General features: G+C 34.9%; 1 protein-coding gene across 1 annotated transcript in view; it reads right to left on the reverse strand.

Annotated features, from left to right (window-relative positions):
* Nucleotides 1-705: 705 nt before the first annotated feature.
* Nucleotides 706-14,942, reverse strand: part of LOC114331560 (nose resistant to fluoxetine protein 6-like) — a 112,052-nt gene continuing 97,815 nt past the window's right edge. The window contains exons 8-10 of the mRNA XM_028281166.2: nt 12,711-13,046; nt 7,905-8,237; nt 706-969 (exon numbers count right to left, since the gene is read on the reverse strand). Of these exons, the coding sequence (XP_028136967.2) occupies nt 820-969; nt 7,905-8,237; nt 12,711-13,046 (819 nt within the window). The 3' untranslated portion in view covers nt 706-819. The remainder of the gene's footprint in view (nt 970-7,904; nt 8,238-12,710; nt 13,047-14,942) is intronic.

A 14,942-nucleotide genomic window follows, 5' to 3' on the forward strand; every position in this document is an offset into this window, starting at 1 on the left:
CCCTTGTCCCTGTGCCGGATCCTTGGAAAGAATCTTGTGGATTCTAGTGCAGTTCAACACCTATTAATGAAACAACCGGTATACAAATTAAAAACAACAGTATAACAACTTTCGATGCTACTATGGTATGTGTTCTACCTGTCCCTATCTTTTAGGTGCTAAATAAGTCAATTTTTTGGCTTGTACCCAACTAAAATAATAAATTGATATGACAAAGTATTAATTTATAAAAATAAAATAATAATTCTTCTGATTTGTGCGTTTTATTCACTTTGTAAAGATTATTTTGCTGACATTGTATACCTACCTGTATGACTAAACAATACCATAATCTATACAATATAATGAAAAATTTTACAAAGTGAATAAAACTCATAAATCAGAAGAATTATTATTTTAATTTTGCAAATTAATACATTGTCATATGAATTTTTAATTTTAATTGGGAATTAGTCACAAAATTGGCTTATTCCCAACTAAAATAGTAAATAGAGATATAACAAATAATTATTTGTAAAATTAAAATAATAGCTCTTCTTATTTTTTATCCGTTTATAAACGCGACGGTAGACCGCATACTATAGTAGCACCCAACTTTCGGTAGAATAAAAAGGGGAAAATTGTTAAATATTATATAAAAGATGTAAATTTTGGTAGGTGAAAGTAAAATAAAAATCTGTAATATATCTTAAGAACTGCAATATATTATTATAATGTAATGTATAAAAATCTAATAATCTTCTTAAATTATAAATATACAAATTAACAATAAAATACTTTAATAATAAATTATGTTCAAAAATATCCTCTTCTTTTATTTTATACGGATTTATTTGCCCCTTCACTATTTTTAGGTTTATCTAAATTAAGTATAATCCTTGCAATTTTCTTAAAGGGCTGCTCCACCAAAAGGTATAACACAAATGCTAATGAAAAACTGTACACAGCATCCAAAATTATTAAACCAAGCTAAATAAAAAAAGATTTTTGTTAATAATAAATTATTTATAATTTATTTATAATAAGTAAACTATAAACTGGTATTAAAATAAAAATGTATGACATTTTTATTCAGTTGCAATGCGAAGGCAAAACAATCTTATTTTTCAATTAGAATACGGAGCGCAGTCCAGCCCTCTGAATCGACGGAATGGGACGTTTCATCGCCGCCGGTTCATCGCCGCAGTTTCGATGCCGCCGGTTCATCGCCAGTCCATTTCATCGCCGTCATATCTCGCATTTCCTAGAATTCCTAATTAATACTAAAAATAAATAATAATTGTAACTGTCGAAAATTCGGAAATATATCAGATAGCGATTAATTGACTGACGATGAAGCGGCCGGCATCGGCATCGAACTGGCGGCATCGAAACGGCGGCGATGAAACGTCCTAGACCCCTGAATCGACGATTTTCGACTCTTGTTGGAGTTTCATCGGAGAGAACGTAGGCCTGCTACTCCATACTCCAATTGACCAACACCGAGAGTTCATCCCCCACACCGCAACTGACATGAATGGACTAGGTGACTAGCGTCATCTGGCAATTGAAAGATAAAGTAGTTTTCAATCCTAATAGCAATATTAATAATATTTAAAAATATTAAAACATTACTAAAAGATTTTTAAATTGAAAACATATTGGTCCATTTTCTTGGTGACACCTCCAAGGCTGCTACAATATGCAAGCCAAATGGATGCTGCAGTGAAGACAAAGGAAAGGAATTCTACACTATTCAATTCACAACCCCCGTCTGCAGCTTGGTAAAGTTCCAACGGAAAATGGACCTAGTTACTCTATAGGAGTAACACGAATAAAATAAAAATGTATACCATTTTTATTCAGTTGCAATGCGAAGGCAAAACAATCTTATTTTTCAATTAGAATACGGAGCGCAGTCCAGCCCTCTGAATCGACGATTTTCGACTCTTGTTGGAGTCTCATCGGAGAGAACGTAGGCCTGCTACTCCATATTCCAATTGACCAACACCGGACTAGGTGACACTAGTCACCTTGTAAATTCATGTCAGTTGCGGTGTGGGGGATGAACTCTCGGTGTTGGTCAATTGGAGTATGGAGTAGCAGGCCTACGTTCTCTCCGATGAGACTCCAACAAGAGTCGAAAATCGTCGATTCAGAGGGCTGGACTGTGCTCCGTATTGAAAAATAAGATTTTGTTTTGCCTTCGCATTGCAACTGAATAAAAATGGTATACATTTTTATTTTATTAGTATTACTCCTATATAGTAACTAGGTCCATTTTCCGTTAGAACTTTACCAAGCTGCAGACGGGGGTTGTGAATTGCATAGTGTAGAATTCCTTCCCTTTGTCTTCACTGCAGCATCCATTTGGCTTGCATATTGTAGAAGCTTTGGAGGTGTCACCAGGAAAATGGACCAATAAGTTTTCAATTTAAAAATCTTTTAGTAATGTTTTAATATTTTTAATATTATTAATATTGCTATTAGGATTAAAAACTACTTCATCTTTCAATTGCCAGATGACGCTAGTCACCTAGTCCATTCATGTCAGTTGCGGTGTGGGGGATGAACTCTCGGTGTTGGTCAATTGGAGTATGGAGTAGCAGGCCTACGTTCTCTCCGATGAGACTCCAACAAGAGTCGAAAATCGTCGATTCAGAGGGCTGGACTGCGCTCCGTATTCTAATTAAAAATAAGATTGTTTGGCCTTCGCATTGCAACTGAATAAAAATGGTATACATTTTTATTTTATTAGTATTACTCCTATAGAGTAACTAGGTCCATTTTCCGTTAGAACTTTACCAAGCTGCAGACGGGGGTTGTGAATTGCATAGAATTCCTTCCCTTTGTCTTCACTGCAGCATCCATTTGGCTTGCATATTGTAGAAGCCTTGGAGGTGTCACCAGGAAAATGGACCAATAAGTTTTCAATTTAAAAATCTTTTAGTAAAGTTTTAATATTTTTAAATATTATTAATATTGCTATTAGGATTGAAAACTACTTCATCTTTCAATTGCCAGATGACGCTAGTCACCTAGTCCATTCATGTCAGTTGCGGTGTGGGGGATGAACTCTCGGTGTTGGTCAATTGGAGTCTGGTTAATCCAGTGCTTCAGCATGGCGTAAGACTTTTGGCATGAAGTAATGCTTTAGTAAGGTAAATAAAGCTAGGAGTCTAATATTTTTATTTCACGGATGTATAATAGCTGAAGAACAGAAAAACTGCAGGTAAAGAGTACAAAACGAGTTAGCAAAATATTGTGGAGTAGCCACGACAGAACAATTAACACCATACACCATTAATTAACAAGAAACAATAAAATACAGAATTAGCGTTGGCCGAAGTCAATGAGGGCCTAATAATAAACGGTGAGCCACTTAATAATATAAGATATGCTGACGATACCGTACTTCTAGCGAGAACACTGGAAGAATTGCAACATCTTGCTCAACAACTAAATATACATTGCAACGATTATGGACTAAAAATAAATTTGAAGAAAACCAAGTTCATGGTATTTACAAAAGCACAAAACATCAGAGTTAGACTAGTACTGGATAATACAGAAATTGGGCAAATATCTTCTTACAAATACCTTGGAGCATGGATCACAGAAGATACTGATCAGAGAAAAGAAATAAGATGCCGCATTGAAATTGCACGATCCATTTTTAACAGAATGAGGACACTTTTCTGTAATCGCTATATCAATATAACGCTCCGGATAAGAATGCTTCGTTGTTATATTTTCTCCACCCTTTTGTATGGGGTTGAGGCATGGACACTAAAACAATCCAACATTAAAAACCTGGAAGCATTCGAAATGTGGTGTTATAGACGTATTTTGAAAATATCATGGACAGATCGTAAAACAAACACGCAAGTGCTCGAACAACTAGGAAAACAATGCGAAGTTTTAAATTCCATAAAAATCAGAAAGTTGGAATACTTGGGGCACATCATGAAATGTGAAAAATACGAACTATTAAGGAATATAATGCAGGGCAAAATCAAAGGCAGAAGAAGCGTAGGAAGACGTAAAATCTCGTGGCTACGCAATCTCCGTGAATGGTTTGGATGCAGCTCAATTGAACTATTCCGTAACCAACAAAATTATAATTGCCAGAATGATTTCCAATCTCCGATAGGAGCGGAACTTTAAGAAGAAGAAGACAAATAAAATACAGGAAGAATAAAGAATAAGCGAACTTGTTCTACTAAGAGAAATACAAAATATCTTAGAATCACACTGCCCAGTGTGCAGCTATGGAGACTTCGACAAAGAATTGGGAGATCAAGTACAAAAAGCAAATAAACTGGCAGGATCCTTAATAACACTATATGGAGAAACAGTACATATTAACAGTGAGATGAGGTCAAGAATTTATATAACCATTGTAAGACCAATAATGACATATGCATCAGAAACAAGACCCGACATAGCCACGACAGAAAGGCTACTGGAAATACAGAGATGAGAGTAATGAGAAGAATTAAAAGAAATACGCTGAGAGATCGAAAGAGGAGTGAAGACATTAGATGATAATGTAATGTATGACGTGTGTAAATGAATGGACATTAGATAGAACAAAAGAATGGAATAACCACATAAGCAGAATGGGGGAGACCCGTGTGGTCAAAATAGCAAAAGATAAACCACCAATCGGCAGAAGAAGATCGGACACAACCTTCCATGTAGGTATCAATCCGCCAGTGAACAAGCATAATTGCTTACAAATAGGAAGAGGAAGAAGGATTTATAATAGCAACCTTAATACATTAAATCTGCTATTCCTTCAGTACTAAATTGGGTTAAAATTATCGAAAGTTTTCGATTTTATTCCTCTACCATCTCGTGTTTCCTTAGATATCATCCTCAAACCCATTTCTGATGAATATACTCTTCTGGTTGACCTGTTACTTTTATTAGATATATGACTTTCGTATGGTCTATACGAGTGCAGATCTTAGTATCATGTATTTTGTTATTATTTTGTCTTCAAGAATGCTGTGTATAACGTATACGTGTTTACCCTTCCAACGTCTTGCTGTTAATTATTTAATGATTTTTCCCAAATTTTTAACGGCTTATTCCATTTTGTTTTCATTTTCGTTTGTACAGAAATGTCTTCTTCTTTGTGTGCCGTGCTCGTTTTCTGGCGTTGGTTATCGTCGTATTAACAAACTGATGAAGTGTTTCCGGTCGGCAGCTATATGAAAGAATTCCTTGACCGTTCGATCTGCCCATTGTCTACTGTTAAGCAGCCAGGACAGATTTCTTCCGACCCAGCGTTTTTTTTTCGATTTTGTCCTGAATGACCAACCGGAGTAAGCGATATTTAGGTCATCTTATTATATGACATCAACGAAGTAGAGCTAGTGAAAAAATACATATACCTTGGACACGAAATAAAGATTACAAGAGACAACCAAACATGCGAACTACGAAGAAGAATAAACCTAGTATGGGCAGCCTATGGAAAACTCGAAGACATCTTTAAAGGCGATATACCAATTTCTTTAACACGTAAAAAACATTTGACCAATGTGTGTTGCCTGTGATGACTTATGCTGCCGAAACTTGGACATTGACAGCTACAACTTCTAAAATGCTGCAAATAGCCCAGAGGAAAATGGAAAGGTAAATGCGGAGTATATCGCTTCGTGGCCGAGTTAGAAATGAAGACTTAAGACGAAGAACAGGAGTTACCGATGTAATTTCCCGAGTTGCCACCCTGAAATGGAACTGGGATGGACACGTCGCCCGAATCAGTGATGGGAGATGGACGAAGAGATTACTTGAGTGGAGGCCGAGATTAGACAAAAGAAGTAGAGGAAGACCACCTACTCGTTGGACTGACGATCTCAAGAAAATGTCTAGAAATTGGATGCAAAGTGCACAAAATAGAGCACAATGGACAAAAATGAGGGAGGCCTATGTCCAGCAGTGGACGCAAAGGGCTGAAGGAGGATGATGATGATAATGATTATATGACAGAACTATTGAACATTTCTTATTTTTCAGATGTTGATCAATTCTCGCTTTTTGTGCATGGCCTCTAGCACACGTTCGTTAGATAATATGTGTTCCTTCCTTTGTATTTTAAACATGCTACGGTAACACCACGACTTGAAGGCTTCTAATTTGTTAAGATTTTTTATTTTTGTTGCCCAGGTTTCATATCCATAGAACAAAACGGACCAGACGTAGCAGTTCAATACTTGTAGACGTGTGGTCAATGACAGAGTTCTACCGCACGATATAGAACGAGCTAATAGAGCTTTTTCGTGCAAGTTCTATTTTGGTCGAAATTTCAGCATCACTTTCAACCCTGCAGTCAATCCAGTTACCCAGATATCTAATTTAAATAGGTAATTTTTCCGGCCACCATCCATTTTGATTTCTTTGCGTTCATTGCTAAACCCCATGCAATACAGTCGTTGTTTACGGCGTTTAACAGGTTTTAACGTTTTTATAGAAATATTATACATAAATGGACTATTCCACCGCAAGGAAGATTGTAGCTATTGTATTTGCTTCGGAAGTATGTAGGCATCTACAGATTCAAACTCATGAAAACGTCTGATATATTAAAAAAAAATTAATATATTATTATGTAAAAAAGCCGGGTCAAGACTAAGTAACAAAACATGTTAATAACAAAGTTGTAAAACAAAGTTATGTAACTTGTTATAATATAGCATAAGCATCCCGACTATATAACAAAAAACGAAACAACAAAATGCGCATATTTTGCGGCATTTTAGTTGGATAGCTGGTAGGTTAGGCAGTATATAAAATGGCGTCATACGTAGAGGATGCCATCATAGCAGCAGCAGCTTGTGTAGTATCGAGCAAGCGACACCGAGATTTTGGTTGCGGCATTCATTAGCAGCTCGAGCAAAATATGGTGGTACAGCTCTTTTAGCTGATCTGAAAAGGGACGACATATAGCCATCGACATGAGACATTAAATGTGATGGCAGTTTTAAAAACTTCTTATGAATGAAAAGTTCTGATTTTGAATTTCTCATAAATTAAATCGGCCATAAAATAGGCAGAAAAGACACATTTCGATATGTAATTCCAGTAAGAGAAAGAGTCCAGTTCTGATAAGATTCTTCGCAAGTGGAGATTCCTACCAAAGTACCTATTTATTTAAATTTTCTGAGCAAAGTATTTCGAATATTGTGCCAGAAGTTTGTGACGCTTTCATTGACTGTTCAAGAGACAGAATCAATTGAAGTATATTTTTTAAACTTTTTATTCATTGTTTCAGAGAGACAGTAACATTTCTGTAAAATTTAATTCCTCAGTATTATCTTCTGCACCTGTGCATGATTGAGTGTCAGTGTCTGCTTGAATAAGTGTAGCTGGCGAAGTAACGGATGTAGGTGTAGTGGACGGAATGGAGAAAGGCTCAGTATTATTGTATGATTGAGTTCCTGTTGGACTAGCTGATGAAGCAGTGTGCTTCTGTGTAGTGAACGAACTAGTGAATGTTCCAGGTTGTATGTCTAAACACTCTGCTGTGTAGAGCATATTACTTATGTCAAATTTGGCGCTGATTTGCACCGATTTGCTTTTAAGGTTCCACAAGGTGGTTTCTACAAATTCACTATATACTCAAGAACGAACAAGGCGATATGAGTCCAATGGTTGCTGCTCGTGTACTATGCCAGAAAAATGTTTCAGTATTATTTTTTTAAGTGTAGATCAGTCGCGGTGAGGTTTTACAACAATGTTTTATAACTTTCTTTGATGTTTACCGACATCTGTTGGATAACATAAAACATGCTATATAACCAGAAAAATGTTATACAACACTGTGTTTTAAAACTTTTTTATTTAAAATTCTGTAACAAGTCACAAAACTTTGTTATTTAACACGTTTTGTTATATTATTTATTTATACATACCACATTAAAAACATCAAACTTCTTTGGATTTACTGATAGTCCTATATCTCTTATTTGAAAGGAAATTTGTACTAGAAATGCTCCATATGTGAGCTTGCTTAGAGGTACAAAAATTGTCCATGAAAAAAATTTATACAGAAGTCCTTCTGGTCCAAAGCTTATTCCGTATAAAAATGCTAAATTTCCAACGGCCCATAGTAATCTATGAACTGATCCGTATATCGACGCTTCCAAGACATTATATTTGTGGTATGGATTGTACAATACTTTACCAGAAAATATAAGTATAGCTATCAAACTGGAAGCAATTACCAGGATACCGTAATAGCGCCCCTGAAAATAAGAAACCAAGCTCAAAATTAACAATAGTATAAAGATAAGCTTCGAACAAACCATGAAATACAATAATTATTAGCTTAAATACTAGATTTCCAAATATTCTAATATATGAAGAAGGTTATTTTTTCAGAGAAGGACTCCGAAGTCAAATAACATTTGTTTTAATTTTAATAACTAAATAATTTTTATAAAAAGACAAGCGCCTCGTAGGGGGACCAGATTATGAAAGTGAATAAGCGCCACGAGGGGTGATGTGATAGGTGACGAATCATTACATACATATATTGGATAACCGAACACTTATGTGTGCTACTAATAATAGCTCATCTCAGAGTTAAGGGTTTTTTATAATGAAAATCACGATAAAGGATCAATCGTTACATTCCGTCATTACCATACAAAATCTGAACGCTAGCTGACTAAGACCAGAAACTAATAATATTGTCTGTTTGTCTATTCACATCTGCAAATTTTAAAACATAAACAACGCAACGGTCAGAGAAGTCCACATATACGATATACAGTAGGGTGCAAATGAAAGGAAAAAATTCGTTATTTCGTAAAGAGGCGACTTTAAGGAAAAATCCCGAAACAGCTCGATTTTTGTTTTTAAGTTATGATATTGTGGCATATATGGTATATTAGTGACGTCATCCATCTGGGCGTGATGGCGTTATCGATGATTTTTTAAATAAGAATAGGGATCGTGTGCTAGCTCATTTGAAAGGTTCTTCAATTCTCTATTCAGTAATATAAACATTTACATAATTATTTATACAGGTTGTCCAAAAAAATTTTATTAAATTAAATTATTTGGCAAAAAAAGGAGAATGTATGTAATTTATTTAATTCAAAATACAATTTACTGCTTTCACAAATCAGAAACCAAAGTTTATTTCACAAATAAACATTGCTTTTCGCTTAAATTAAATGTTCAAAGTTCCAAGAGGCAGGTGGCTGGCGGGAGCTGGCTTGAACATTGAATTTAATCGAAAAGCAATGTTTATTTGTGAAATAAACATTTTTTAACAAAATGTCGAAACCCAAAAGACTCCATTTTCAAACAAATAAATGTTTTAAAATAATAAATCTTTGGATTTCTTAGTTCGGAAACAGATTCTCTCTTATACCTATTCCCATCCTTCTAAAAATTGCAAAGAAAAGGGTTATGAATGTATAGACATGGGGAGTCTACATAGTTGCACTCCACAACATATCAATTCACCGAGGTAAAGATCAACAAATCTGCTTCCTAGTACTCGATACGTGAGTAAAACCGTGGGTAGATAAAAGGCATTATATTTAATTTCGATTCAGAGATCATTACCATCTTTCTATGGACCATTTCGAACTCTTTTGTTCTCATCAGGAAAGCAACTGTAATGATGCCCAGCTGAAACATTTTTTAGTTTTCGGTTAACAGTAAAATGTATTTTGAATTAAATAAATTACATACATTCTTCTTTTTTTTTCAAAAAATTTAATTAAAACATTTTTTTGTACACCCTGTATAAATAATTATATCACCTCCAAATACCTGGTGAAAACAATATCGAAACGGAAAATATCGCAATCAACCGGGGCCTGTTTCAAGGAGACTCGTTGAGTCCATTGTGTTTCTGTTTAGCTTTGAACCCCCTTTCCCAGCTATTAAACTCCACTAACTCAGGTTTTAGCATTAAAAACAATAATACTGTGGTAGCGAAGCTCAATCATCTGTTGTATATGGATGATTTGACATGAATGGCTTCCACTCGAGAACACCTACTCTAAATTCACAATCAAGATGCAGTAACAATTAACAAACCAAGACACGTTAAATATTACTAGAAGCACTCCCAAATCATAATTTACAATGTATGTACATTGTTAACCCCAACTTATGATTTACAAAGTTTATACATTGTAAATTATGATTCGGGAGTGCTCCTTTGTAACATTTAACGTGTCCTGTTTTGTCTATTTCTACTGCATCTTGATTGTGAATTTAGAGTAGAGCAGATGCTAAAAACTGTAAAAACATTCTCTAATGATATTAGTATGCAGTTCGGCCTAGACAAGTGCCGTGTTTTGAATATAGTCAGAGGAAAGGTTCAGCCCAGTTGATTCGATATGCAAAATGGCCAGAACATCGAGGCCATGGGCGAAAACGATTAGTACAAATATCTTGGAGTAAAGCAAGCGCGGAAAATTTACAATAACAAATAAAAACTGAGATAACTACTGAGTTTATACGAAGGGTAAAACAGCTGTTTCGTTCACAGCTTAACAGTAAAATTTTGTTTAAGACACTAAACACCTACGCTTGTTCCGAGCTTAGCTAATTATTTGGTATTGTTAAGTGGACAGAAACGGATATAGAAAATCTTCAGCGAAAAGTACGAACAGATCTCACAAAAGCACAAAAACACCACCCTGAAAGTGCAGTAGAACGAACGACATTACCGAATATTTAGGAGGAAGAAGGCTTATAAGACCCTCAGATCCAGAACGACAGATGCTGATATGGATGACAAACCCAAGAAACCATCCAACATCTTACAGGGGGCTGTAAGATTTGCTGCAACTGAATACAAGGAACGGCATGACTCAGTAGGAAAGATCCTTCATCAGGAGATAGCTATCAAGCTGGGACTTCTACAGACGGACCATCTCCCATAGTATCAATACGTCCCTCAGAGTATGCTTGAGACTGACAACTACAAGCTATACTGGGACCGCACTGTACTTACTCACAGATCAAACAGTGGCACATAATAGACCAGATCTCGTACTAGTTAATAAATTAGCAAGACAAATAACACTAATTGATGTGGCGATACCTTACAACAATATACGATACCAATACGAAGACAATGGAGAATGCAAAGTACCCAGACTATACCTATTATTATGTCTACTACTGGAGTCATTTCGAAGAACCTCCTCGAAAACATAAAAAAGCTGGGTCTAAATGAACATCTTTATTATTATAAGAAAAAGCTGTACTACTGCGTACTGTAGAAAGCTGTACTACTCGCGACGGCCAGATGTGTACGAACATTTCTGGGAGATACTGCAGCATACCAAGTCACCTAGGGCTTGATAACACGGAAAGAGTCCCACCAGAGCTCAATCCTTTTGATAAAGTAGTGGGGTTCCTACGGTCTCCTCCGCATCCCACATTTTGCTCGCCATCGTTTTCTATCCACCCATTCGTTTTCGTCAATAGTTTTATCTGCCATAGACTGTTCTATGCCTTTCTTCCATGTTTCTGTAGGCCTTCCTCTTCTTCTTCTATTTATGTGTGTGTAATTTAATGCTCTTTTTGGCCATCTTTCTTCTGACATCCTCATAACATGACCATACCATAGCAATTTCTTTGTTTCTATATGGTCAACCGTGGAATATAAACTCTTTGTCCGTCGTCTTATTTCCTCATTTGGTACGTGTTCTAATCTAGATACTCTGCATGCTCTGCGTAAGTAATACATTTCCGCTACTTCTATGTTTTTTCTTTCCTTTCCTGTGAGTTGCCAACACTCTGCTCCATAAGTTATAATAGGTTCCACAATTGTTCTGTAGATTGTTAAATTTGTGTTCAGCTTCACCATGTTACATAATAATAGACCATTTAAAATACGAGTTGCTTTTCTTCCTTACTGTATCCTATGCTGTATGTCTCTTTTTGTAGTTCCTTCTTCTGATATTATGCTTCCTAAATATCTATATTCCTTACATTTCCTTATATTTCTTAAATCTAATTCCGGATCTTCGGTTTCCTCTCCTATTTTCAAATATTCCGTTTTCTCCATGTTCATACATAGGCCCCATTTTTCATATTCGATCTGTAACTTTCTTAGCATATAATCCATATCATGTTCATCGTTGGCAAGAATTACTTGGTCATCAGCAAAAAACAAAGTTGTTAAGCAGTTTTCTTCAATCATTATTCCCATACCAGCAAATGTTTTCCTTCATTGCTCCAGAGCTTTCTGGATGTATATTTTAAATAGTGTTGGCGATAAGCAGCACCCTTGCCTTAAACCTTTTGTAACAGGGAATGGTTTCGACATAGATTTTCCCTGTTTAATACAGCTTTTCGGATTTTGATACATATTTTGAATTGCTCGCACATATGTATGCTTCGCTTATGCCTATCATGGTCAAAACTTTAAAGAGTTTCTTTAAAGTTACCGTGTCGTAGGCTATTTCCAGATCAATAAATGTTAGGTGAGTAGACAGATTCCTTGCTCTTCTTTTCTCTATTATTTGTTGCATCACGAATATGTTATCTGCGCACGATCTACCGGCGCGAAAACCACTTTGTTCTTCCATGTCCTGAATTTCTAATCCTTTTGATACCGTAGGTATCTGGGATAAGTCAATTTTCCCCTTAGAGGGAGTGTAAGCCATATGGCTAAATCTGGATGATGATGTTGATGATGAGGATAATGATGATGATAATAATGATTATATTATACATACCTGCGATATTTCATAATCCTTAGTCTTGTATTTAATATAAATATAACCAGCAATTATTCCTATAAAATACGGTAATCCTCTTGTATAACTCTTGATATACGATAAATTGTAATCGTAACTTCCTTTCGGATTTTCTAGAAATTTGGGCAAGAACCGTAGAAACGCTGGTCGTTGGTAAACATATATTATACTAAATGTTGTGTATATTGTAGCTAACATACACAAAATGGTCACTAGTATACCACATCTGGTACTTTTATGTAGAATATATATTAATACCAATGCTAACAAGAAGAAGTGGAAATCACATGCCAAGTACCATGATTGAACCATGCACTGAAATGAAGTATCAAATTTAATCACAGTATGACTAGATCTAACAGAATTGAAAGGGTTTCAAGCAAAACCGAATAAATTCACTTTTTACGAAAATTTCGTTAGCGGCCAATATAGGTTCATTTTGTTAAATTACACCATATATTATAAAAATATAATATATGTGCAAAAACGAATAAATCCTACTGAATTTTAATGGTGATATTAATATTTTTATGCAAAACCGAATAAATCTACTTTTTGTTCAAAACCAAATAAATACAAAAATACGCGTTTTTTACTTTATCTTCTTATGCAAATATTTCATTCGACCAATAGATGGTACTAGGGAGTTATTAGAGATGCGACGATGTAATATGGGTGGTCAGATATTTTTCCGTTGATTGATTCGCCTCTGCCAAATTGGCTTAACAAGATTGTTGGAATATCAGACATAAACAGAATCTGTTTGGAAAAGGTACAGATTCAAAAAACTAAACAAATTAAAATTTTTATTTCATGCTTTTAGCATTATCGATTTGAAGCCCAATCTGAACTGAACAGGCGCGCAATTTACAAAAAGGTAGTCTTTAAAAAAAATTTTGCTATCCGAAGTCAACCTGCGAATTGCCATTCTACCAAAAAGTGTTCAACAACTTAGGGGAAAACAATTTGGAAAGGAGTGGAAAAGTGACTTTTTTGTGGTACACGAATCTTTTATGTGAAAATAATAAAGTTGAACATACTAAGGAAGTACCTCAGGAACAAGAAGGGCTAAGAAATGAGTGTGACTGTCTAGAAGAAGAGTTTGCACTTCATTTTTAAATGCACTATTGGATGTGCTGTTATTCTACTAAACGCCATATGCTTTTGATTTATGTATTAGTAATAAAAATAGTACTTTTGTTAATCCTTGCTAAGTGAGCAAAATGAAATAAACCCAGTAATTCCAAGCAAAACCAAATAAATCCACTTTTGTTTAAATTTTCTTTTATACTATATATCACTTTTTTTAATTTATATTGTAGGAAAAGTTTTATTATGACTTCCCTAATAGTATTTGGAAACAAGGTAAACAAAAACATAATTAGAAAACACCGATCCTGGATCGATAAATATAATGTTGTATTCAATGTGGGCTCTGAATATTTTTAATATTAACAAAGCTTAATATAAGTTATAAATTGTGAATCTCAGTGATATATTGAAATAAACTGTAAGTGTACAAACTCTTTACATAATATCCAGTAAAATTAGCATTAAAGTCAGCAAATTGCAATTATTTGTTATTGTTGTCAATACACAAATCCAGTTTTACCAGCAAAATAACCGCTTTTAGTAAAGACCGAAATACCTGTTTTAGCAGGTGTACAGGGTCGGACTTACTTTTCACTTAACGTTTATCGAAATGAATTCAAACATGGAATCCCACAACAGTTCTACCATACAAAACCATCAAAGTCAAATAAACGCATCACAGTCATACTTTTTGGCAGCGTCGAGAGTGCAATTTCCTTTAAAGTCCCAAGCAATTATCTTTAGTGCCTTAGAAAACACCAAACTTCAAGACTACGTTCCCCCACTTGGAAATATAATTCGACCCAAAAATATAATCTTCTCTTCTAGATTATCTAATAATCGCATATGTATGTATTTATCCAATAAACAAATACGGGATGATTTTATGAATAATCATGGTCCAATAGAAATACAAGGTGAAATACAAATACAAATAGAAATACAAATTGTCAGAGCAAGAAGGTTAGTTACACCAGCGGAATATTTTTAATATTAACAAAGCTTAATATAAGTTATAAATTGTGAATCTCAGTGATATATTGAAATAAACTGTAAGTGTACAAACTCTTTACATAATATCCAGTAAAATTAGCATTAAAGTCAGCAAATTGCAATTAT

Source organism: Diabrotica virgifera, chromosome 2 (assembly GCF_917563875.1).
Source record: "Diabrotica virgifera virgifera chromosome 2, PGI_DIABVI_V3a".
In the NCBI taxonomy this organism is placed as follows: Eukaryota; Metazoa; Arthropoda; class Insecta; order Coleoptera; family Chrysomelidae; genus Diabrotica; species Diabrotica virgifera.